This window comes from Macrobrachium nipponense, chromosome 21, assembly GCF_015104395.2.
Source record: "Macrobrachium nipponense isolate FS-2020 chromosome 21, ASM1510439v2, whole genome shotgun sequence".
Classification (NCBI taxonomy): domain Eukaryota; kingdom Metazoa; phylum Arthropoda; class Malacostraca; order Decapoda; family Palaemonidae; genus Macrobrachium; species Macrobrachium nipponense.
The window spans coordinates 33,458,794-33,485,096 of record NC_087212.1 but is presented as its reverse complement, the minus strand read 5'-3'; the positions used below and the strand labels follow the sequence as shown (position 1 = coordinate 33,485,096).

Here is a 26,303-nt window from a genome sequence, read left to right as displayed (position 1 = left end):
AATGAACTTGAGAATAGCCTTGTTTTATGAAACTGAAACAATGACTATAGTAGATTCACATCAACCGTGCATTTGATGTCTAGGCCCGTCCCTTACGACGCTCCTGATTGGCTGTTGATAAGCCAATGACAGGGCTTTAAACTCTCATTCTCTCTCGAGAGAGTTCACGTAGGCAGGATGTATGTTCCATCTTTCTGACTGAGGGATATTTTTGAAAGACGTATCCCTCAGGAGAGGTGGAACACAGATCCTGCCCATGTGAACTCTCTCGAGAGAGAATGAGAGGTTAAAGCCCTGTCATTGGCTTATCAACAGCTAATCAGGATCGTCGTAAGGGACGGGCCTAGACATCAAATGCACGGTTGATGTGAATCTACTATAGCTGTTCATCTGCATCAAGGTTGGCTGCTGACCACCCAGACAAATCGATTGTGTAAGAGTTTGACTTTGAGAGTTCTGTCAGTGTGTGAGGGTCTATTGATCTTATATTTTTATTAGTGTATACTTTTATTTCTGCATCTATTGTTTTATTTGCATAAGCTGTCCTGATTTTTACATGATTAAGAAACGTAATAATTTTAGGGAATGTCAGTCATTGATAAGAAAGGAATCTGAAATTTTTAAAGCGATCCAGATGAGGCTTTAATCCTTGGATGTTGGTGGTTTCAGTGTTATTGATGCATTCCGTTTATCTTCATAGATATTCTGTTTTTTTTTTCTTAAACTGTGATTTATTAAGAGGTTGCCATCAAATTTCAAGTATGTGGAAAAGATATACAGTAAGAGGAGTGTTTTAAATTTTTGTGGGTACAGCTAGATTGCTGTCCATTTATGGAAACGGTATTACAACCTTTTTATTTTTTATTTTTTCTTTAAGGGTTACTCCTTATCAGGCATAATAATTTAGCATATCAATATGCTCTTTAAAGTTGCAGATTACCCTGCTTAGTTGTCAGCAACTCTTACAGCAGGGAGTTGCAACATTTATCCATTAAATGATGGTAACGTCACATTTTAGTAACAGACCTTTTTTTTTTGCCGATCATTCTTTACCTCATTTTTAAACGCATCATAAAAATGGCCTAAGTACTTGGAAAAAAAAAAAAAGACATCTAGATAATTGTAGTACCCATCCTCGTGTTGAGGACCTGTCTCTTCCAAATAGTATGCCAGGCTCGCGTGAGCTTCTAATCAATTTGAGTCGCGTTCTTTATGGCTTTGGTCTTGTTTGGCAAAGGCTTAGGCGGTTTGATGGTTACTAATAGAGCGCATCCTCTTGTCAGCTTCATGGTATCAGTATCCAGTACTTACAGCATGCAGGTGGGAAGGGAGGGTGGGGGAACCAGGAAGGTATTAGGGAGGTATGTTGGTAAGCCATGATGCTAGTCCTAGCCTACCTGCGGACCTGCTGGGATAGGTTGGGGGATTACGGATGGTGGGACATAGACTGAGAGAGAGAGAGAGAGAGAGAGAGAGAGAGAGAGAGAGAGAGAGAGAGAGGTGATGTGCTCGGAGATGGGGATGGAAGGGACTGGATGAGGGAGATAATAGGGGGGGGATAGGAAGGGGGGCGGGGGGAAATAGCCCTCAGACTACCAAGTTAATGAGTGAAGCTTCCTGTCAGAGCTGTTGTCTACTACTATACCTGCCTTCCCTTCCTGACCTCCATCGCGTTGCTGGTGCTCCGGGAGCAAGTTGTTGCTGTTGCTGTTGTGGTGCTGCGCTGTTGCTGTTGTTCCTATCGCCCTGTAGCATCAGAAACGAACACCCAGCCATTAAAATAACGACTGTGGACCTCTCCCTCTCTCTCTCTCTCTCTCTCTCTACTCCTCTCTTCTCTTCCTCCACCCCTCCCCCCCACCCCCCGTATATTTTCCTCACTTCTCTGTTCGCCTTTGGGTCATAGATCCTCCAAGGTTGTCGAAGTTTAATGGATTATTATTATTATTATTATTATTATTATTATTATTTTATTATTATTATTATTATTTTGTCTTCAATATCTAATCTGGGTAAGATACTGACGAAGGTGTACAGATGTTAAGTTCGTATATGTTGATATAGTTATATATATCGTGTTCTTTTTGGTAGTGTCGAAGAGTTGAGGATGAGAAGGGGATACCTCCTTATATTCCAGTAATAAACTTAACCTTAATTCACTGAAAAAAAAAAAGATCAAACAAGACAACCGCGGCTGCATTCCCGTCGATGCATTGACACGCACCAGCTGTTATCATCTGGAGACGGAGGCAGGAGGAGGAGGAGGGAGGAGGAGGGAGGAGGAGGAGGAGGAGGAGGAGGAGGAGGAGGGAGGGTGGGGGGCCGTCTTTGTCAAATCGTCACGAAAGGGGAGTCGTCGTATTCGGCGTGATTGCAAACGGGGATTGCTGGATTACTACGTACGTAGTTTATTCATTGCCTTCCTGTCGTGGTCACCGGATGTCCACCAGTATCAGATTCTGACGTGTGCGTGGATTGGAAGTGTCTTTATTATTATAATTATTATTATTAAAGTTATCGTAATAAAAGATAATTGCTTTGCTAGTTGTCTTGGAGTTTTGCTTGCTTAATTTCGCTTAGTTGGGTTTTGTGTTTGTACTGGATAATATATATAATATATATATATATATATATATATATATATATATATATATATATATATGTATATATTATATTATCCATAACGTACCACGACGCTTGCAAAATGCCTGCAAAGGATAGGATGTCTCAGAGAGAGAGAGAGAGATTTTTTACAGGAGCTTCTCTCGAAGGAAATCCGCTTCACGTATCAAAAGGATGTCTTGAAACTGTAACGTTTCCTATTTCTTGCGTTTACTTAAGTTACTCGAACTTTTCGAGTAACATACATAAGCGTAAGGGGTTACACACACACACACACACACCTACATACATATGTATATTGCGCCTCGGTGGCGTGGTTGGTATGGTTTTGGCGTTCCACCTCGGTGGTCGCGGGTTCGATTCTCGGCCATTCCATTGAGGAGTGAGAGATGTGTATTTCTGGTGATAGAAGTTCACTCTCGACGTGGTTCGGAAGTCACGTAAAGCCGTTGGTCCCGTTGCTGAATAACCACTGGTTCCATGCAACGTAAAAGCACCATACAAACAAACAAATACATATGTATATGTAGCCTATGTATGTATGTATGTATGTATATATATATTATATATTACCTAATATACATACATAGGCTACATATACATATGCATGTTGGTGTGTGTGTGTGTGTGTGTGTGTAACCCCTTACGCTTATGTATGTTACTCGAAAAGTTCGAGTAACTTAAGTAAACGCAAGAAATAGGAAACGTTACAGTTTCAAGACATCCTTTTGATACGTGAAGCGGATTTCCTTCGTGAGAAGCGCCTGAAAAAAATCTCTCTCTCTCTCTCTCTCAGACATCCTACCCTTTGCAGGCATTTTGCAAGCGTCGTGGTGCGTTATGGATATATATATAAATATATATATATATATATATATATATATATATATATATATGCCTCTCGCCTTTTAAGGATTCTTTGTCTCTCCATAAATACAGCCGATGCTGTATGTAAGATTTTTTATAGTCTCTCCACGTAGGTAAATGTTTTAGGCTATTCTGGTACTGCACATAATATAAAGATTTCATTTTTGAGGAAATCCATTATTGGTTCATTGTCCCTATTGCTAAGTGTTTTTTGAAAGTACATATTTAAAATGTTTTCGCTTTTTGCAGCGTGTCTTCTTGGTAGTTAGGTTTTGTTTTAAAGGTACATTTATTTTTAAAAACCATCTGTATTAAGTTTTTCTTGACGTAATTGCGTATGTCTTTTGAAAACAGGATTTGGTAAATTTTACTCATTGCACTCTACCACTCACAATAGATTAACGTATGGATTTACATAAGCATTGATAGCGAAGTCTCCTGAAAATTCCCAAGAAAATGCAGTACAAACGCCAGAACGCACTTGCAACACAGTGGAGTAATTCTGTAAATCATTTGCGTCGAACATTCCCTCACGTCGTATTTCCCAGACTGCTGGTTCACGTTTCAAAATTGTTCTTCCTCATGTGTCCAGATCAGATTGTTAGCGCAAAGGTAGTAAGCTTGACGTCAAATGGCTAAAATCAGACGGGTGGTAATAATTTGTATCAGCTTAGACGTCCATTGCGTGAAACGAGGTAAGGATAGAATTTGAGCGCAGTAAAAGATAGATAAATAATATATATATATATATAGATATATATTTATATATATCTATATATATATATATATATATATATATATATTAAAAATGGAGACACAGGAAATGGGAGAACGTTGAGTAAAGACACATAGTATCTGATAGTACCTTGAATAACATTGACTAGTTGACCACTGATATCAGTAAAGTCCATGTCTTTTAGATCTATGTAAATACATAATTTGTAGGGAGAAGAAATTGTAATTACTTCAGAATTAATTAACTAGTGAAAATTCATCACATTAGAGGCCTTGATTTCGACTGATGAACCACGAGGAATCACAGCTTGAGAGAGAACATCCAACACCTGTTCTAGGAATGTAATAACTTTGAAGTACGAAGACTCTAGGGTTTGAATAGATGTTCTGTTGGCATTCAAAAGCTCAGCTTTCGTATTTTCCTTTATAGTGTAGCTGTCGTTTTAGGATGGAATGACGATGCAAGTGAGCAAGTGCATGTGGTTTAATTCTTATAGTCAACGTCACCCTTAGTGCTCGCATGCCATTGATATTTGTATTGAGAAAATGTTCTGTGAGTGTCAGAGTAGATGATTCGATTTTTTTTTTTCTCCTTGAATATCTGTGTATACACGGTAAGTATTCCCAGTGACGAGAGAGAGAGAGAGAAAGAAAGAGAGAGAGAGAGAGAGAGAGAGAGAGAGAGAGAGCATGAAATGGTCCTCCCCAAAACTTGTCGATTATGAGGGTAGTCAACCAAGGTCACCTGCATGCCATCTGCTGATGTTAGTTGCGAAGTCTGGCGAACTTCTGCTTTGAATATGCATTTGAGTGGTGGAAGTTTCGGAGTTGACACCGGCACTTGCGAGGTGGTTTTTGGAAGTGACGATAATTCATATCAGAGAGGTTTTCGTATGATTGTGATTTCTGTTGCCGATTTATAAAGAGCAGTAATGGTTAGCTCTAATTTATCTGTAGAGGTTTGGAAATTTAAAGAGATCTGTACAATTTTGGACATTTTAAGAAGGTGTATTGTCTTTCAAAATAATTATTGAAATTTTCTCTCTCTCTCTCTCTCTCTCTCTCTAGTCTGATATAGATGGATGAACACACACTCACTCAAATCTGGTTTGAGGGATTCATTCTCTCTCTCTCTCTCTCTCTCTCTCTCTCTCTCTCTCTCTCTCTCAAAGGTCTTGATATTGAGGGATGGATCGCCATTATACCCAGCGTCGCTCATATAAGCCTATCTCCACTTTAATTTCCTATCATTATTCCGGCCAAGGGATAATCATAAAACCCCGATGTTGATGGTAGATAAAAAAAAAAAAAGAGAAAAAAGAAAAGAAAACTCTTTCCCCAAATGCTATAGTAGACAAAAGACCGGAACATGGTTGCATCGAACGAATATGGACTCCATATTAGCTCTCATAGATAAGGGAAAGATGAGTTATTTATGAGAGAGAGTTTCCAGGACGTTCGTTCGGGGGAAGGACGCGTTAAAATATTTAATGAAAGGTTTACTTCTTTAGTAATTTTTTTTTTTTTTTTTTTTTTTTTTTTTTTTTTTTTTTTTTTTTTTTTTTTTTTTTTTTTTGCGTTTAAAAAGGAGTGTTCTTTTGCGATTTTCATGGAAGTGGTTATCTTCGCAGAAAGCGTTTAATGTCAGTCTTTTTGTTTTTTTCCTCGCTCGTTCGTCTCAAACGAGTGAGATAGCTATAGGTTTTAAATTAAGCTTCTAAGTTAGAAGCAGGCCTCATGATAAACATCATATAGGAGAATATCTATAGATCAACTATCTTTTTGTGCTGAATGAGGTGGGAGAGGTAACAGTCACATATTATTAAAAGTCGAAACCTCATGTTGTTGTAACAAACTGCAGCAGCATCAGTGATAGTAATAGTAGTAGCAGTGACATGATGGTACCAGAATACTCAACATTATTTACAGAGGAAGTAGTTGTAGTATAAAACTAATAATAATTCTAATAACGCCTGTGAACGGGAAATGACAGACCATTCACATAGCAAGAAATTGCCCTTGAGAGCTAAGATTTTTGGTAGTTATATATTTATTATATTTTTGCCCTCGGGAGCTTCTCTCTCTCTCTCTCTCTCTCTCTCCCCTCTCTCTCTCTCTCTCTCTCTCTCTCTCTCTCTCTCTCTCTCTAGAAAATTGCTTCCAGTCTCTTACCACGTCTCAGTGAGCACATTAAAGTTCGTGGATTCTACAAAGCTCGATTTACTGAGGATTGGTAGTGGAAGGTACAGTGTGTCTCCACGAGTTACAACTCTCTCTCTCTCTCTCATCTCTCTTCTCTTCTCTCTCCTCTCGTGTCCTTCGTTCCTTCTTCTCTCCTTCTCCTCCTTCTCGCAACAGACGGCTTTTGCATTTTTGCCAGACTTGTGTGAGTTGTTATCCTTGCGTAAGGTATGTACGATATGCATTTGCATGCGGATACACCCTTTGGTGTACCCCTTTGCGGGTTGGGGAGGTGGGGGAAGAGGTAAGAAGGAAGAAGTGGATGAGACAAGCAGACAGGATAGCTTGGAAGAACGTGTAAAGATAAATGATAGAGATAAGATATAGAGATAGGGGAGGGGGAATGAAACATGCAGCCAATGTGACAATAAAGACGATAATTAAAGGGAGATGTGGACAGGGGGTGTTGACTGATTATGGAGATGGGGAGAATTAAGCAAAAGGGAGACGCGAGGATACGAGGATAACGTTGAAAAACGAAAATATAGTAAATTTGAGATGGGAAAAGTCAGATTTAAACCAAAATTATTTTATTGTAAGGTAGTAAATTCGCATTTTAATTAAATATCAAGAATTTTTTTTAAAGAAGAATGACAAGCCCCACAGAAAACAACAGGTTTTCGAGCAAAATTGTAGAGGTATTATTGCTAAGTACTGAAGCACTAGCAGTAGCTGGGTCACAAGTAACGTAAATGAAGGAAAAATCTTTTGGCTGTCGTAAAGATCCGCGAGTCATAGAGAATCGAGACCAGAAAAGGACCAAAGGAAAGGAAGGGAGAAAAAAAGGGAGAGATAAAGGGTTGCATCTCGCTGTTAGCAGCAGCAGCAAAACAGGATGTGGCAGCCAGGCAAGACAAGGACCAGGGGACGCGTGAGTGAGTACAGGAACTTGCGAATGCTTTCGGGTGCTTGTTCTGTTCGACTTGGAGCAATTCCTAACGACTCCCCCACAAGCTGAAATTGGGTCCTTCTCTTCCCTCCCCTCTCTCTCCCCCTTCTCCAACCCTTTCCCTTCTCCCTCCCCCTCCTATTTCCAACTCCCCCCCCCATCCAACCCTTTGCTCACCCCTTCCCCCTTTCCAATCCTCTTCCCCCCCTCCCAACCAACCGCTTCTCCTCTGTCAGCCCTCGTTCCTCAGCCTAACCACCTCCTGAGGGGCTTCCTTTGGGCTTTCGGTACAACCTCCTCAAGGTCGGAGTTGACTTTGCGTGTCAAAGTGGATTCTTCGTGCCTTCTGTCATTAGCCAACGTATAGGTGCTTAGTGTGGCCGCGAGGGAGACTTGGTGATGCTTTAGCTGTCTGTAATAACTAAGAGTTAGATTCTTATCTTTTATTAAGTCACGTAAATTACATTTAGCGCTCTGGTCTCATTTGGAGTGAGATAACGAAGGCCAGGCTGTCGATTACCTTTTTCAGATCATATTACTCTAGTTTGCTATTTTAGTTCTCCGCGTCGAACCTAATCTCTAGATTTCATTCAATGTTTTAAAGCTCAGTGTTGCATGTTCATTTTTATAATTATATATATATTAATATATTATATATATATATATATATATATATATATATTTATTTATTCATTTTGAAAATGTAGCCATTGCGAGATGCATTCATTTTAGCAGCTCTTTTTGGTCGGCGGGCATAATCTAATTTTCGCTAATCGTATTCCGTATTCGTGGAGTCATATGATTTGGGTATTAGTAGGTAGTATTTATTTATCTATTTATTTACTTATTTTTATCCAGAACGACTTTTAAATTTTGACTCCTCAAGATAGGCAAGTTACGCTTAGGCATTATTCGATCTACTTTGATTATGGAAACAAAATTAATACTCTTGGGTAGTACTATGTCTGCCATGGCCTTAATTATAGTATATTCACATCAACCGTACATTTACTGTCTAGGCCCGTCCCTTACGACACTCCTGATTGGCTGTTGATAAGCCAGTCACAGGGCTGGAAACTCTCAGTCTCTCTCGAGAGTTTACATAGGCAGGATTTATGTTCCACCACCTCTTCTGAGGGGTACTTCTTTCAAACATCCCTCAGAAGAGACCGAACGTATATCCTGCCCGTGTTAACTCTCGAGAGAGAGACTGAGAGTTTCCAGCCCTGTGACTGGCATATCAACAGCCAATCAGGAGCGTCGTAAGGGACGGGCCTAGACATCAAATGCACAGTTGATGTGAATCTACTATAGGACTTGTATTCTCCAGCCACATTTCTTTTTGGATTTGAAGTTTCTTCAGCTCTGTATAGCCCCGTAGTCTGGCCATTTCACAAACAATGTTCTTATAATAACCTTGGCCATTTCACAATCAAGGTTCTCATAATGATAGAGGTGGAAGTTTATCGTCGCCTGTAATTACGTTTGCTGTCGTTATGCGACGACAGGTGCTATACGTTAATGCGATATAGTAGCAAATGACTACCTTACCGCCTCGAATTGGCATGTATGGTGCCTCAGAGCTAGACTCCATCCTGGGTTATTTTTTTTTATTGTAAGGGGAGTGATCTCCTCGGCAACTTTTAATATCAAGTCGGTACCGGGTGGTTTTGTAGGGAGGTGCTTAGTAGTTGAGGTTTGCGTATTGTACTCTTTTGTTTAGTTTTCACGCACAAAGTAGCGTTCTTTCTTTGTTCTTTTTTGCCGTATGATTCGTTGTATACATATATATGTATAACCTTAAATCCACGGTAGGAAGGTAAGTGAAACAGGTTCTTGGAACAAGTACTTTCGTAGTATATTCTACATTTTCAAATGTAGAATAAACTACGAAAGTACTAGTTCCAAGTCCTTGTTTCACCTTGTTTCACTTACCTTTCTACCGTGGATTTAAGGATATTCTCAAGTATGTGTTCCTTCGTGCTACATTGGATATATGTATATGTTTGTATGTATGTATGTATGTATGTATGTATGTATGTATGTATGTATGTATGTATGTGCAAAGTATTAAACATGGGATGTGCCTTGTCTCATTCTTTATTAAGGAGGGAAAAGAAAAAAAACATTGAGATATTGCCTACCTTATAAGAGTCATTGGTTGCCACGCCTATAATTTTCGAATATAATTAGACCTTTTATAGCTGGAGGATTATATAGCCGGGCTTTGCCCTCCTTGCTGCATGAACTATTGAACAGGAGGTCAACGGCAGATGTACGTTACTTGAACAGAAGGGAAAAAAAAAAGGTTGTTTACTTCGAAATAACAAATGTAATTCGATGTTTTCCTTATACTCCGTTTCCAGTAATTTTCGTTTGTATATTTCAATGGTTTATCAAGATTGCTTTTCCTCCATTCTTCTTCTGAGAGAGAGAGAGAGAGAGAGAGAGAGAGAGAGCTGGGATGAAGGTGTATGTAACATAGGACCAGAGACAAGTTGTGAAGGCAGGTGGTAGATGTGACCTTGGAAGTTCCTCAGCCTGAACCTCCTCCTCCTCCTCCTCCTCCTCCTCCTCCCCTCCTCCTCCTCCTATCATCTCATCTACCCTTCATAGTTACCTATCCAGCATCGTGGGAACTGGTCACCTGGATCCTATCGTAATGATAGATGAAGTTTTCTCCTTAAGTCTCAGTTTTTCGAATTTGGATCCTCTCGTAGTCGATATTGACCATAAAAGATGTCTTTGACGTGTTTTTCTATATAGATACATGCTCTAGAAATTTATTTGACAAGGTTTATATATATAACACTATGTAAATGCTACAAAAGAAAGAATTTTCCGAGTGTAGTTTCACTGAAAAAACTCCTATGAATGCATTGGTTGAGAGAGAGAAAGAGAGAGAGAGATCAAGGAAATGTTGAAGAAGAGAGAATTTTCTTTAAAAAAATGTAATTTCACGGAAACATCCGACCTTATCAATTGGTTTTAGGAGAGAGAGAGAGAGAGAGAGAGAGAGAGAGAGAGAATGCTGCTGCATATTTCTCGGATGCCTCTACAGTCTACGTAAAAGTTGTCCGAGGGTCGGAATGATTTCGCCCTACAGAAATTCTTCGTCGGTGCAGCACAAACTTATTACTGTTTAACCCTCCCCCCCTTCCCCCCCTCCCCCCCCTCTGCCACAGGGCTTTTCGTGTAAAGGAGGTGTTCTCCTCTCTGTGTTCCCTCTAGTTATACTGTAAAATATGACCGCCCTAACCTATATGACTATTTCTCTTCAACCGTTCTGTAATCTTCAGTGTTCATATCCCTCGTAGTTCTATACTCCTTTAACGTGTTATGGATATTTTTGAATAAAAACGAAAGATTGGGACAAAGTTCTTATTTATATCAAGGAAAGAGGGATAATATAGCTAAATATCTTGGTAAATGAAAGAGTAGAAGGCGCTCTATTTTTTTGTTTTACAATAATATGCATTCAAAGAACATGCATCATTAAGTATATAACTTGTATGTAATGAAAATATTTTTATGTTTTTCAGGTGAGTGTTGTGCCAGCTGTGAAAATAAAAAGGCTCTTGTGGATTTTGTGAGTAATTAGACTTAAGATATTTAGAAACAAATGCATTTTTGTTAGTAAATAGCGTTGCCGTTTTATCTACCTCAACTATCATCGTCATTTACATTAAACGGCCTTTCACATATGGAATTATATACCCAGGTAATAATTCCCCACCTCCCAGTTGGTATGGAATCAGTCAACAGGTAACTCTCTCTCTCTCTCTCTCTCTCTCTCTCTCTCTCTCTCTCTCTCTCTCTCTCGTATATTTTAGGTTGCCCTTTGTTCTAGCATTGGTGAGGCCTCCATTATAGCTAGTATGTACTCTTTTCCTTTCCACTAATTCCCATACTATTTATTCCCTTATTGTGTTAATTTTTAGGATTACTGAAACTCGCTTTGTCATATATTAACCATGTTTGTTTTGTATTACTTATAACTTATATTTTTACATTAATACTTTTATAAAATGCAGTAACGTAAAAAAAGTCTTTCCTAAATCGTATTGAACACCATATACTAGTTTATCCTGTAATGACCGAGAGTCGTCGTTTTCTTTGATAAATAAGCCAGCATGATAGAAAATGGTAATTTTTACTCGAGCCTTTGCAGCCAAGAGAGAGAGAGAGAGAGAGAGAGAGAGAGAGAGAGAGAGAGAGAGAGAGAGAGCTGGATATCAGATGAAATACTTCATTGTTCCTTAATATGTTTATTGTTCTTTTAAGTGGATTTATCGTTCGGTTCTCCAACAACCAAAAGCGTTCCCCTCTTGGTATTGTTTTTCCTTTTTTTTTTTTTCTTAGAAACAAGGGATACTACGGTCTTAGTTGTCCATGGTTTTGGTATCCACACTTCTCAGTGAAAGGTGTTTTTAGTGCTAGAATCGTTTACCCTGGTCGAATATATACACAGTTTATGTAGGATTGAATGAATGAAAGATTTTCAATACCAGTTTGTCTGGTATCCTAATGCAACAGTTTAATGATTAATGTTTCTAAGAAGTCATAAGAATAGAATCAGGTTTCGTATTATCTAAAGTAACCATGGCATACGCTACAGTGCTAACCGCTTTTGATAGTTGGAAAAAAATTATTATCTAGTTGCATACGTGTATATTTTCCTCACGGTGGTTCAACGTACCAATGGTTTAACGCAAGATGGCGATCTTCATTGATGAAATATCAGTGGAGTATCTGGCAACAATCCTTTGTCGTGTGTTGTTTAGGCAACGGGGAGTCTTGAAAGCCGTATCATAAACAACAGTATCGACTAACGAGCCACTTTTAAGTGCTATGGTCATAGTCAGTGAATGAACTTTAATGATAACTCTAATCGAGTCTACGAGAGGATTTGTGGACTATTTACCGACAACCCCATAGATGTGAAGTTTGATGCAGTGTCCAATGACTGATGCTTCGTTCATTTATAAAGCCTACCACTATTAATGGGAACGTGGCGTAGGCTCAGCTGTACGTTTATTAATTCTCTCTCTCTCTCTCTCTCTCTCTCTCTCTCTCTCTCTCTCTCTCTCTCTCTCTCTCTCTCTCCTGACAATCTTACGTTTTCCGCTACCTACCTGGCTTTTTTCAAGAATAATAGCAGTGTTTTGTCTCCCACACGTCTTGTGATTTTATTTAGAATCTTAGATTTAGGTGGAGGATATGTTTTAGGAGTTTATTCTCTCTCTCTCTCTCTCTCTCTCTCTCTCTCTCTCTCTCTCTCTCTCTCTCATGGAAAACTCCGTTGCCTATTTAAGAATAAGAAATCATTGACGAGGGAAATGTAACACATCATTGTGACCATTCTTCTGAAAACGGAATATGGAAGTTCGTTTTAAGTGTAATGGGCTGAATATACTTAATTAAGTAATCATAACACAAAGATGATCCATTATATACATATATATATATATATATATATATATATATATATATATATATATATATATTATAAATACATACACATGGACACATTTGCATGTGTGGTGTGTGTCCTCCTGCGTGTGTATTTCCTGTAACCGATAGAAAGCATAAAGATTCATTTCAGGTATTAGATGCTATTGATTCGTCGTTGGATCCCCTCTTTCTCAACACCTGGGCTGTTCAAAATGCGGGTATCGCTGACGGAAGTGTTTCTCTCTCTCTCTCTCTCTCTCTCTCTCTCTCTCTCTCTCTCTCTCTCTCTCTCTCTAGGAATAACAACTTTCATGACAATAGTGAAAAATATCATATGTAAGTGGTATTAAGTTATGTATTTGTGGGAGGAGAAACAAACCCTGAAAAAAAAAATTAAGGAAAGCTTGTCACTAACCCTAAATTTCTTTAATTTGCCGTTAATGCTTTCTGTGTTGATTCGATTATCAGGGAGGTATGCAGTGTCTGTATGTTATTATAGTGTTTAATATTATATATATATATATATATATATATATATATATATATAGTATGTATATATATATATTATGAGTGTATGTGTGCATTGGGTGCATTTGTATCTAGGTAAGCTTATACACCTATTTTGCATCTGGTTTAAGAATTATGCTGATATATTTTATTAAAACATTCATGAGTATTCATATGTATTCCATATATTTTTATTTATTATAAAGATATATGCCAAGATATTAGTTCGGCATCGTGCCATACAGTACGTGAAAACTTGTTGTGACAACATTCAACAAATAACGAAAAAATATGACCTTTCTATATAGTCCATTTGAAGGGGGCGTCAATCCCCCTCCTCCCCCACCGGCCGTCACCTAACCCTCTCCACCTTCCCGCTTTTTTTTTTTTTTTTTTTTTTTTTTTTTTTTTTTTTTTTTTTTTTTATTTTTTTTTTTTTCTCTCCCGCTTCACTGCCTCTCCATAATCAGACCATATTGTTTAAACGTTCAGGAGGAAAGGGTAGGAGATGGAGGAAGGAGACGGTATCCGTAGGGGTAGGGCAGAGAGATGGCTATTGAGTGGCTTTGAATGTCGTGGAGGACGTCCGTCTCTCTCTCTCTCTCTCTCTCTCTCTCTCTCTCTCTCTCTCTCTCTCTCTCTCTCTCTACATTTTGTGTGTGTGTAATATACATATATGCATGTGTGTATGTATGCATATTATATATATAGTTTGTATGTTTTTATATAATATATGTATTATATAATGTATATATATAATATATACATATATAATTATATTTTTTGAAGCTCTTTTTGACGCAGAGTAGTAAATATATTTTTACAGTATTATTTTCTGCTGGTGTTAATCCCTTTTCATTTTGTATAATTTGCGTTTTAATTACTGTCGAGCAGCTGATTTTTTTCATCTCCTAAAAGTCATTAAATATTTTTATCCATGAATTGAAGGCCTAACAGAAAATCGTATTGAAGAGGAAGTCTACCGTCACCTTTGGTGGAATTCGCTTTTGAGTTGATTAAAAAAAAAAAAAAAAAAAAAAAAAAAAAAAAAAAAAAAAAAAAAAAAAAAAAAAAAAAAAAAAAAAAAGGAGTGCGTCTATGGTGGTTGTTAGTTACTGCATAGGACTGACTCGGAATTCATAGCTGGTGAGAACTTTTCTCTTGTTCACCGGGAACTTCGCTCCTGAAGGCAGAATAAAGGACTGAAGTTCATAATTGCTCAGAGTTTAACGGAAGAGTTACTTCACGAGGACGAAATTTGCTTCGGAAAAGTTCTGCTGTTGACAGGACGAGTTTGCTTCGTCTCTCTCTCTCTCTCTCTCTCTCTGTGTGTGTGTGTGTGTGTGTGTGTGTGTGTGCGCGCGCGCGCTCTTTTATTTTAGAATGCACATTGATTTCACGTTTTAGCCGTAATGTTTATGTAGTTATATAAATAATAGTTTTATTATGGTTCTTGCTGGTACCAGTTATTCGTGAATAAAACTTATTTTATTTACTCTTTTGTAGCGTTTCGTAAATTTGCCAACTTTCTTAATTTGTCAACTCGATAACTTTTGTATTTAATTGAATATTGATTATTTCCGTTTTTCTCGCCTGCTTTCCTGAATTTTCGTATATTCACAAATGCATGAGGGAGTGTTTTTTTTTATTTCTTTATTTCGTTGCCTTTCCATTGTGTCGACTCTCTCTCTCTCTCTCTCTCTCTCTCTCTCTCTCTCTCTCTCTCTCTCTCTAACAACAACAACAACAAGAAGGAAGGACGAGTGGAAAAGAATAGTTTTGTTAAGTTTAAGCCCCGCCCCCTCTTCCCACCACTCGTTGCCAAATGCTTTTGTGTATGGACGATGCCGTACATTGAGTAAATATGATCTCGGCTTCCTCGTCTTTGAGTTCTCCCATCCGTTTTCGGCCATCCCAGAGACTCGTTCTGAGAGTCTTAGTAAACTGTTGTGTTTTGTATTTCTCTCTCTCTCTCTCTCTCTCTCCCCCGTTCACGTGCCTGTCACCGCAAACATGTAATGTAATCATGTATTGTGTGGTTCTCACTTCTCAAGTTAACCGGGTTACATTTAATGGTCTTGGCGTTAGGTGTGTGGTTGGGTCTCTCTCCTCTCTCTCTCTCTCTCTCTCTCTCTCCTCTCTCTCTCAATTTGTCGACAGTCTGCTAAAATTAAGTGACTCATACCAACTCGTATAATATTTTTATTCGCCCCGAAAAAAAAGGCGTTGTACCCTAATTTATATTGACGGTTAATTAACAGATTTCGAAGGCGGTCATTAATTTATGTCTTGGGTCATTTCGTGTCGTTATTGATGTCGTTATTGACGTTTGGCAAGTGATCTTCAGCAACACGGGAAAGACTTCGTCAGTAGAGAGTGAATGAAGTGCGGCGCCCCGAGAATAAAAATATTTTTCAGACATCTTTTATAGCTGCATCGGGGGCTGATCTCAGCATCCGATGAAGGAGACAAGACACGAAGGAGAGAGAGAGAGAGAGAGAGAGAGAGAGAGAGAGAGAGAGAGAGAGAGAGAGCAGAACTACTTCAGGCGAGAGAGATGAGCTACGTCATTCCTAACATGTTTCATGTCGCTAAATTTTTTTCCATTTGTAATTCTTTTCAATTATCCAATAACTCTAGACGGTTTAAGTAGCTACATGACGTTATGATAATATTTTCTTTTTGAGGGGGGATTTAATTTTTTAAATTCCGCGAAATTAAAGAGAAATTATGATGCTTTCACTGCGAGCGATATTGTCCTATTCACCTGCTCTATCTCTGTCATCAAAAATGTTTTAAAGAATAAAGAAAGCGAAGGCAGTTACAGCAAAGCGACGAGAGGAGGAAATGAAGTAATAGCCTCTCTCTCTCTCTCTCTCTCTCTCTCTCTCTCTCTCTCTCTCTCTCTCTCTCTCTCTCGATCAGAAGTTGGATTGTGAATTGAGTTGATGGACCAGGGGGGAAAATGTTCGGTAAAACATTCGTGTTTTTGAAGGGTTCAAGGAGTTAAATGCGGTGACTGGGTGTTATGTTTTTGATGAGATTTTGGAAAATCTAATTTTGTTATTTTGAAGCAGTTATCTTATACGTTGCTCTCGAATTAGATATTGGGAGAGATTGGTAAGTGAATTGTTAAAAGGTAGTTGGTCTCATAGCCATCATGTAACTATTATCCTTGTGTGTGTGTGTGTAGTAGTGCCATTATGGCTATGATTATGAATATTATAATTGGAGTGCTTGTTATTGTTTTCATTAGTGTGTGATGTCTATTGTTGAATCTGCCAGTTTACTCAAATCATTTACTGGTAAACATTCAAGACATTCTGTCTTAAGTTTCTACAACTCTCGCCTTCCACTCATTATTCTGCAATGCTTCGTAATTCCTTCCTCCCTCCTCCCCCCCTTTTTTCCCCTCTTCCTTTTTTTCCTCTCCATTTCCTCCTTTCCTGTGTTTTGTCTGATATTTTTCCGGTGACCCTCTCCGGGAGCTCACGGATCTATGGGCCTCTCTCTTCAGCCGGGAGAGAGTTCGGAGAGACACACCGTGAACTTTTAGTTTCAGTTCAACTTGGTATTACAATGCAGTGTTTTTACCTTAAACGGATGCCCCTTACAATGAATGGGAGGTAATTATGTCTCTCTCTCTCTCTCTCTCTCTCTCTCTCTCTCTCTCTCTCTCTCTCTCTCTCTCTCTCTCACATAAACACACATACAATATGCAATATGCCCACGCATATTGCAAGGGAATAATTAGCTTGAACATTTTAACTCGTTTTCTCTCTCTCTCTCTCTCTCTCTCGACATCCTCGCTCCCTCTCTCTCATCTCTCTCTCTCTCTCCTCATCGCTTTTTTATTTATTAATAAAGAGAAAAATTGGAGCCTTACCATATTTAAACTCCTCTCGCTCTCTCTCCTCGATCTTCTCTCCATCTCCTCCCTCCTCTCCTCTCTCTCTCTCTCTCTCATAACTGCACATCCTTGGGCTGATGTAAGATGGCCGATCGAGCCGGTATTATTAAAACGTTCCCCCTTTTGTCCACGTGAGATATTTCTGCTGACGCCGCCTTAACCTTGGGGCGTATTCGTATTTATGGACCAAATTCGGAATATTTTCTTTCATTGGTTGGGGGTTACAAGGGAAGACGAGGAGGAGGAGGAAGATGAGAAGACGGAACGATTGTGTATTACTCTTGTTTGTTAAATTCTGTTCTCATGTGGAATTGACTGAGGTCCTTACTTAAATGGAAACATTTATTAACCGCCTCGTGTACTTTTATTATTATTATTATTATTATTATTATTATTATTATTATTATTATTATTATTATTGATAAATCTTTCAGTACAAGTATTGTCCCAGTTGTTTATTATTGTTATTATCATTATTATCTTTCACTATAAATATTGTCCCAAGTTCTGTTCATTATTATTATTATAGTTATTGTTGTTGTTGTTTTTTTTAACTGATAAATCTTTCAGTATAAATATTGTCCCAGGTAGTTCACCATGATGTTTGCGGAACAAAGGTGTTTATTAGAAGAGGGGTTGTGGTGGGAGGGGCGGGGAGGGGGAGTTGGAGGGAGAAGAGGAATGTCGAGATGTGCATAAACACAAGAAGCCCCGAGAGACGTGATTTTGTGTATCTTTTGTTCAGGAGCGAGTTTCAATCAATGAACTTCGCAAAGCCTCTGTGGTAGTGGGGTAGGCCGGGGCTTTTTTTTTTCCTGAATCAAGACGTAACCTGACGCCGAGCGGTTTGTCCAGTGTAGGCCTTATCGCCTTCCTCAATAAAAGCCAATATAGATCAGCTATCAAGGTTAGCTATTGTGTGTGGGTATGCGTTTTTTTTTTTTTTTTTTTTTTTTTTTTTTTTTTGTTTTTTTTTTTTTTGGGGGGGGGGGGGGGGGGGGGGGAGGGGGGGGGCGTGGTAGGGGGGTTGGCTCTCGAGTTTGTGGCAACGGCGGTGGATGTGTTTTTACTCCTTGATGCTTTGTCGCTCATCGCGGTTGTGGTTCTGCTGGGACGGAGGAGGGAGATGGAAGTGAGGTGTTGAAAGATCAGATGGTGGTGACCCCCCCCCCCCCCCCCACCCCCCCCCCCCCACACACACCACACACACACACACACCACACACACACACACACACCACACACACACACACACACAATCTCCCCGCCCCCCGTCGTCCTCCTATCGCGTACAGTACTTCCGGTTTCGTTTTTTTCCTTTCGGTGTCAAGGTGAGAGGCATTTAGCCCTGTTTCGTGATCATGTTATTCATGATCTTGCATCATCTTTCTGTCGAAAGAAAGTAAAACCTAGATTTGTGTGTTAGGCAGTTATAGGCAAAATATTGAGACATATTTTATTTAAAAGTCTTATTATGTAGTTCCCTATTTTTGTAAATCTTCTCCAAAATGTTTAACGGCTTCAGCGGCTACGCTTCTCTAATGTCAAAATTAGTGTCTTGCAGTTCTGATAATTCCCTGCATCTTTCGCATCTAATTGATGCCGTGAGTCTCAGTTATCCACGGGTCTTTATGCGATCGAAGATTGCTTTCATTTTTCGAAACTTGAGTGATATTTGACGGTTATCTTTGCGGCCTCTCTAGATGAATGCACATTTAACCAAAACAGTTTTTGTAGTGATATTTAAATAGAGATTCTTCCTGATACGTGTGGGGGAGGCACAGGGAGGCCTTCCCCGAACAGGTTTTCGAGTGTTGTATGAGTGTTGTATGGATATAAAGGTTGAATGAATGCACCGAAGGAAGACCTCGAGCAATAGGGGGTGAAAAGGAGAAGGGGCCAGGCTGGGAGGGGCCTCTGGAGTGGACTATCGAGAGCGCCGCCCCCCGACCAATTACCATGGCGAAGCAGGCGCTGTCGTTGACCAATCACTGTCTTCGGTATCATGCTTTTTTTTTTACTTTTTTTTTCTTATATGCCTATGGAGGGTCATCGAGAAAGAGTTTATCATATCCTATGACATGACACGTTCAGTCGCCGCCTAGGGCTCTCTCAAGCTGGAGTTCGTAAGGGATGTCGTCCTCGTAGGATTACCTTCCCGGGATTGAATCTGGAATCTCCTGATGATACCTTAGAGTATTCTCCTCCTTATTCCATCACGGCTTCTAAATCTGAGACCCTTCCTCCTCCTCCTCCTCCTCCTCCTCCTCCTCCTCTTCCCCCTCCTCCCAGTCATTCTCCTCCCACTCCATCTCTTCTGTTGGAGGGAGAGAGAGAGTGAGAGGGAGGGCTGTTCGTCTTAGGGTGGTGCCGGTGGTGGTAGGTGGTTTTGTTCTTAGACGATCGACGACGGGGACGGGTCAGTTGTCAAAAGTGTGTTGTGCCTAGAGGTCGCCGACGTGGTTGTACTACATCATTTCAGCGTCATCCTTTTTTTTCTATTTTTCTCAGTCTCTTCAGCCCCTGCCCCTTCTGTAGGGGGTCAGGCAGACATCCTCTTCCTCCTCCTCAGCTTCCGAGGGAGGGCGAGAGATCGAGAGAGAAAAAGTGGAGGGGCCAGCCGAACTCGAAACCTCTCCAGAGGTTACACAGATACAGAGATAAAAGAAATAAGAATAGAATTTACCTTTGAACATGAATCTAAGTCGTAGGAGTCAAGATGTATAGAACACGGAAGTCTTCGGTGATCATGTTATAGTGCTTTTTTTTATAGTTTATGGTTTACATGATCTATATGGTGTCGTCCACAGTGTGTGTTGTGCATCTTGTGTTTGTACCTGTTTGTGTCCAAATTGGATGTGTGCCCTTTGTATCTCCAGATGGCTTACCACTTGGATATGATGTTGTTGACCCGTAAGTGATCGAATCCTTTGCTTTTAGTTTTTGTTGAGAGTCACTCTTATTAATTCTAAGCAACTGGTTGAGTTTAGTAGATTTTTCTCATATTTTTATTCTTGTAGCTTTAGCTTTCCCTCGTTTACTTCGTGTTCCTAAAATATCAGATCTGTGTCCGTTTCCACATTTTCATCCACCGTCTTCGTACATCAGTTATCGTTTGTTCTTTCGTAGCTTCAGTGTTGTTTGTTCCTTGTTCGTTAGTTCCCATTTTCCTCCTCCTCCTCCTCCTCCTCCTCCTCCTCCTCTGGTCAGTAACCAATTTTGATCATCACTTACTGATAGAGCAGTGCTGTCTGTACCCGACCAAGAAACTAATTGCTGTTCGTTATACGCCAGAGAAAATTCGCCGTTAAAATAATGGCGTCCACTTTTAGCCCTTAGATTGTTATATCCGTTGTGTGAATCGAGATTCCCAAAGATGAAGAGAGTGAAAAGATTTCAAATGATGAGACGATGGTTCTTTTCCTTGCGCTCTTGAAGACCTCCACTCCTCCCCTCCCCCCCAACCCATGACTTAGCTTCCATCATTTCTCCGGTGACTACTACTACTGACGAAGTCGGCGACGGATGGTGCTGTTTACGGGGGATGGCGCTGTGGACGATGCTGTTAATGGTGATGTCGAGGGCTCTTGTCTGCGTCAGTGATAAGTGAATTTGTTGGCGGTGGTGATGATAGTGATATTGATGATAGTGACGGTAATGATGACGGAGCTGTCATCTGCCTCATGTCCTGCTGACCGTCGGATGCTGATGTGAGGGAATAATAATAATAATATGGCCTTCCTGGTCGAAGTAGCCATTATTATCGCTCGTAAGTTGAGGAAGAGTAACAGAATGTTATCTGATTATTTTAAAAGCATTTTTTTTTATTCTTGTTCTAATCAGTCGTTAATGTGCGTTTATTGATCGTCAGATGTTTTCAGTTGAGGAATGAAATACGTTACTGATAATTTAAGTGTATTTTTTATTCCTTTCCTTGTCTGCTGCTGTAGACAATTCATTCATTGTTATGTGTTGTGTTTTCAGTTTTTTCTATTCCTTATGAATTCTAATTGTGGAAACAGTTCTTACTTTATCCCTTTTTCATCTAACGTATTCAGCATCTTTCTTTTTTCTATCGTGTCACAAGTAAGGGTCATATTTCACTTCACTTAAGTTTTTGTCATGATATACGTCAGGTATTATGTTGCTTGGGACCATTTTGATACCCTTAGCCATTCGCGATATCATTGTTCCCCAATTGGCTTCCCAAGCACCTTGTCCTATGTCAGTCCTGTTTCGGAGAAGCCAATTTACTTACTCCATCAAGGTTAAGGATGAATTTTTTTCTTTTATCTGTTTTTTTATGTCAGTTTCAGTATCTTGCCCAGTTTATATTTTTGTAGTTCACCGTTATAGAAGCTCTGCCATACTTAATTTCTAGTTATCATTCATATCTCTCTCTCTCTCTCTCTCTCTCTCTCTCTCTCTCTCTCTCTCTCTCTCTCTCTCACAATCATATCTTTAATTAATTTATGCATGGACATACACGTTTTGTGTTTTTTTTTCTTTCTTTCTTTTTTAGTATAAGATTGATGTGGTAATGAAAGAGAGTCAGATTTATCCTCCTAAATTATTCATACAAAACCCCCAATGTAATGACTTATTAAATGAGGCCCCTGGGGTGTGGTGACCGTATGCATAATGATTCCAGGCTTAAAGAGGTGAACCTATGCGTCCTCACATTCTCTTCACTAAACCCCAGGATATGATTTTGGCCAAGTAGGCTTGACCATTCTTCCTATCCGGAAGCCATGCTTAGCAGCTGCTTTCCACTTTTATTTTGGTCTCTCTCTCTCTCTCTCTCTCTCTCTCTCTCTCTCTCTCTCTCTCTCATTCATTTCCTGTGGAAGCAGTCCCTAGCTTCTTACATTTGTTTTATTTTGGATCCTCTCTCTCTCTCTCTCTCTCTCTCTCTCTCTCTCTCTCTCTCTCTCTCTCTCTCTCTCTCTCTCTCTCTCTCTCTCTCTCTCTCTTATCTGGAAGCAATCCTTAGCTTCTTACATTTATTTTATTTTGGATCCTCTCTCTCGCTCTCTCTCGTTCTCTCCTCATCTCTCATCTCTCTCACCTCTCTCTCTCCTCCTCCTTCTCCTCTCTCCCTCTCTCTCTCTCTGGAATCGCAATCCTTAGCTTCTTATTATGGTATCTGTTTAGTATTCTTTTGTTTTATTCTGGGTCCTGTCTCTCTCTCTCTCTCTCTCTCTCACTAACAAGTCTTTGAGGCATCCTAATCCTTGTAACTCTCTCTCTCTCTCTCTCTCTCTCTCTCTCTCTCTCTCTGTGTGTGTGTGTGTGTGTGTGTGTGTGTGTGTGTGTGTGACTCCTTTCGTAATTCTCGGATAAATCGAAAGTTGGCGCTTCTTTCATCAGTGGCCGAGGGGCACTCCGTCCCCACTAACACATAACATTGAATAGATAACTTTAGTCTCACCCTCGTCCTTCCCGGCACTCACTCTCACTCTTTCTCTCTCTCTCTCTCTCTCTCTCTCTTCCCGACCCCTATCTTTAGGGGCACTTCACTCTTTTTTTTCAATGGATCTATCTTGATTTTAGTCACATCTTATTGGATTGACTTGTAGAACCGCACTGTTGTTTTTTTTATTTTGTGTGTGAGAGAGAGAGAGAGAGAGAGAGAGAGAGAGAGAGAGAGAGAGAGAGAGAGAGAGAGAGAGAGAGAGAGAGAGATCATCTGCAAAGTAGCAAAGTAAATTGGTTTTTGAAATACTGTGAGACGCTCTTTTAATATTCTCCGGGTCTTCAGTGACTTGGACCGTTTCGAAGATACCTCCATAATTAAAAACACTTTAGGACCATGTTGGGAGAATAAAACTGCAAGAGCCCAACTTATGTCAATAAATGACACCCCCTCTCCCCCTTCCCCCGCATTCCACCAAATTTTTCCCTCAGATCTCTGAACACACTGTTTTCACTTTTTTTCGTGTCTTTGTTAGTACATTTGTACTTGTCCCTATTCTGTCACTACCTGATCTCGCTTTCTGTAGGGTACCATTCATGAAAATTTAAGTGTCGAGGTAATGGAATTGTTTTAACAGTTCATAAATATTCTTCATTATTACCATTACGATTTTCAAGGTATAGAGAATGTGTATTCTCTAGACGTTGACTTTTTTGAAATTCTACGTATAAAGGCAGTGCACCTTACATATGCTGTATAGAGGCATATACTATTTATGATATCACATATACGTCCGTACAGACTGGCATTTTCAAAACAACTATGGTTTCCTATGCTTAGCTCAAATAAAATTAAGTAATGAATTAAATATGAGCCTTATTTGTGTATTCATAAGATCTGGATCTTCAACTTTCCTATGGGTAGAAAGTAAGGCTACTCCAGAATGAATAAATAAGGACCCTTTCAGATAGAAGGATTGAATAAAAATGTTTTGTTAGCGTGGCATTTTTTAATATAGTTTGGGTCTCTCTCTCTCTCTCTCTCTCTCTCTCTCTCTCTCTCTCTCTCTCTCTCTCTCTCTCTCTCCTTGTTTTTATGTATATTTATATACCATACCAAAAGTCATCACTATAATTTTTTTTTCTTATTGACAAGCCACCCTTTGTTTTTAATTTATTTTGCAATTTGGTTTAAGGAACCCCCTTACAGTTCTTATCATCAATAAGATTACTATAACGTGGCATTAATAAAAATTTCAGATAATAACATTTCAGATATATTTTTCCGTGAGTGCACGTTTTCCCAAAATTTGATGACAGAACGGGGCACTGTGCTTGCTGAACGAACTCATCATTTTGCACAACTAGGCGGGTTTTATTTAACCATTGCAGCTAATAAATGTATATGGCAGCTAGAGAGACACTTGCATCATTAAAATTAAAAAAAATGTGCCTTTGTTAGATTTTGTATTGTGGTAATGCTCGCATTGACTAAGCCACGCAGCGTTTGAGTTTAGTAGCTGTCATTTCAAGGAAAATGTGTCGAAGCTATTATACATAATTGTTTTACGATGAAATGGTACATTTTGCTATTTTCAAGTGAAGTAAAATTTTACTATTAATATATTCTGCATCGTTAATAGTGATGCTTTTTATTGTTAAGTGGCATTGCTGCCCCGCTGTGTTTTGTATATATACTTTTTCTTTTCTTGGACATGGGCTTGAGTGATCTCAGAATGTACAATTTGATGGCGTAGTAGTAGTTTCAATGACCACTGTACTGGTAATCCGTTTGGCAAGACTTCTTGCTTCAGAACGCGAAACCTGTTGTTACCAAGGAACTTCCGGGACCACATTGAATTTCGGAGAAATGATAGTCTGGGAGGGGAACGAACTGCGAGCTACATAAAACAAAAGCTTGTGAACACCCAAAATGCTTCTATCCTGTTCAGCTTTATCAAATAAATATCAGCCAAGTTACTTTCCAGCTCTGTGAAAGATGCCAATATACCTGTATCAATAATGGCATTACCGTTGATTTTTTGTTAAGTATTAGTAGAAGTAGTTTTACTTAACTCGATCCTTTTTTTGATAATTAACAAGTGAACCTCAGAATATAGAACTACTTTTCGAATTTATCTCCTTTTATTGGTAGTCATCATTAGTCTTTTTCCTAATTGAGATCAGAGAAGACAGTCTTAGAAACGTTTTTTCAGAATCTTAATTTACGTCTGTGTGTAACATTTTATATATATATATATATATATATATATATATATATATATATATATATATATATATATATACATATTTATATGTATTATATACATATTTATATGTATATATAATGCATATATGTATATTATACATACATATATATTATTAACAAAGTTACAGACACGAAGGAAAATTGAAACGCTGGAGATAACTTAAGTACTTCCGTCTAATTACCAAGACATGTGGGCAATTAAGCAGAGTATTTAACATCTCCAGTGTTTCAATTTTTCCTTCGTGGATGTAACTTTGTTATCCTATAATCATCACGTTTATCATTTTTAGTGATTTAAAATTAAATGATATATTATATATGTATGTATTATATATATATATATATATATATATATATATATATATATATATATATATATATATGTGTGTGTGTGTGTGTGTGTGTGTATGTATGTAAGTATATATATATATATATATATATATTATATATATATATATATATATATACTATATATATATATATATAGTGACTTGGACATGTGTGTGTTTTGACGCGAACTTCAGCGACAATTAGAAATGGACAGTTGCAGGTGCCAATGTTTTTGGAGAAGAGAATGAATGGTCAAATGGTTGATGTTCGTGATAATGCAGTTCCCGTTGGATATAGTGGGGGAAAAAAACAGAGAAAGATGAAAGTTGGAAGAAAGTAATTTAGCAAGAATAAGGTTACAGTGGAAAATCGAAACCCGAATGATGGTGCCTAGGAATGTTGTTTGAGTGGAGTAAGAACGAAAGTGGTTGGTTCATAAAGGAATTGAGGAGCAAAATTGTAATGGGTGATGGTAGGGCGAGAAAGAAGGTGAATCTCAGAATAAATAAAGTTGAGGAAGGCAGTAAAGACTCTTCGCATGTTATGGAAGAGGAGCGTCATAAGTTTTCTTTGTGGAAGTGAAATACGGACTAAGAAGGGTTGATAGGGTAGGGAAAGAGATACCCAAATGGGTTAGGAATTTTAACAGAAGCTCAAATGTGGGTCAGAGTTTTGCAGGGTCATTTGAAAAGAACAGAGGACGATCATTCTTGGATTGAGAGGAAGGAGAATAGGGAGACAGAGAAAGTGCTGACTATGTGATATGTAAGAGGAATGGGAACGGCAGTATCTCAAATTAGGAAACAGGAGTAAGTAAGGCAAGAGTGGCAAAATGTGTTTAGCGGGACATATACGGCCCCCCTCTGCCGATATACGAAGCCACAGATATTTTGGAAGGTTCGTGGCTCCTTGATTTGATGAGTGAAAAAATTATATAATAAAACAGAAATGTCTTTTTTTTCAGTCATAATTTTTGTCATGTTAGAAGTTTCATATCCAGCTTATTGCAAGATTTTAGATAAAAGGAAATAGATCCATTATATTACTCGTATTAGGCTTCAATAA

The 26,303-nt window shown here is 38.9% G+C and overlaps 1 protein-coding gene across 9 annotated transcripts in view; it reads left to right on the top strand.

Moving 5' to 3' along the window:
* LOC135197906 (fasciclin-2-like) overlaps positions 1-26,303 on the top strand; it is a 257,105-nt gene that overhangs the window by 179,646 nt on the left and 51,156 nt on the right. The window contains exon 1 of one of the 9 annotated variants that reach the window (XM_064225135.1): positions 19,662-20,137. The exons of 7 other annotated variants lie outside the window; for them this stretch is intronic. In XM_064225135.1, coding sequence (XP_064081205.1) covers positions 20,104-20,137 — 34 coding nt within the window. In that variant the 5' untranslated portion in view covers positions 19,662-20,103. Of the gene's footprint in view, positions 1-19,661; positions 20,138-20,769; positions 20,994-26,303 lie in introns of those variants that run through there. One more of the 9 variants, XM_064225134.1, reaches the window with a different exon arrangement.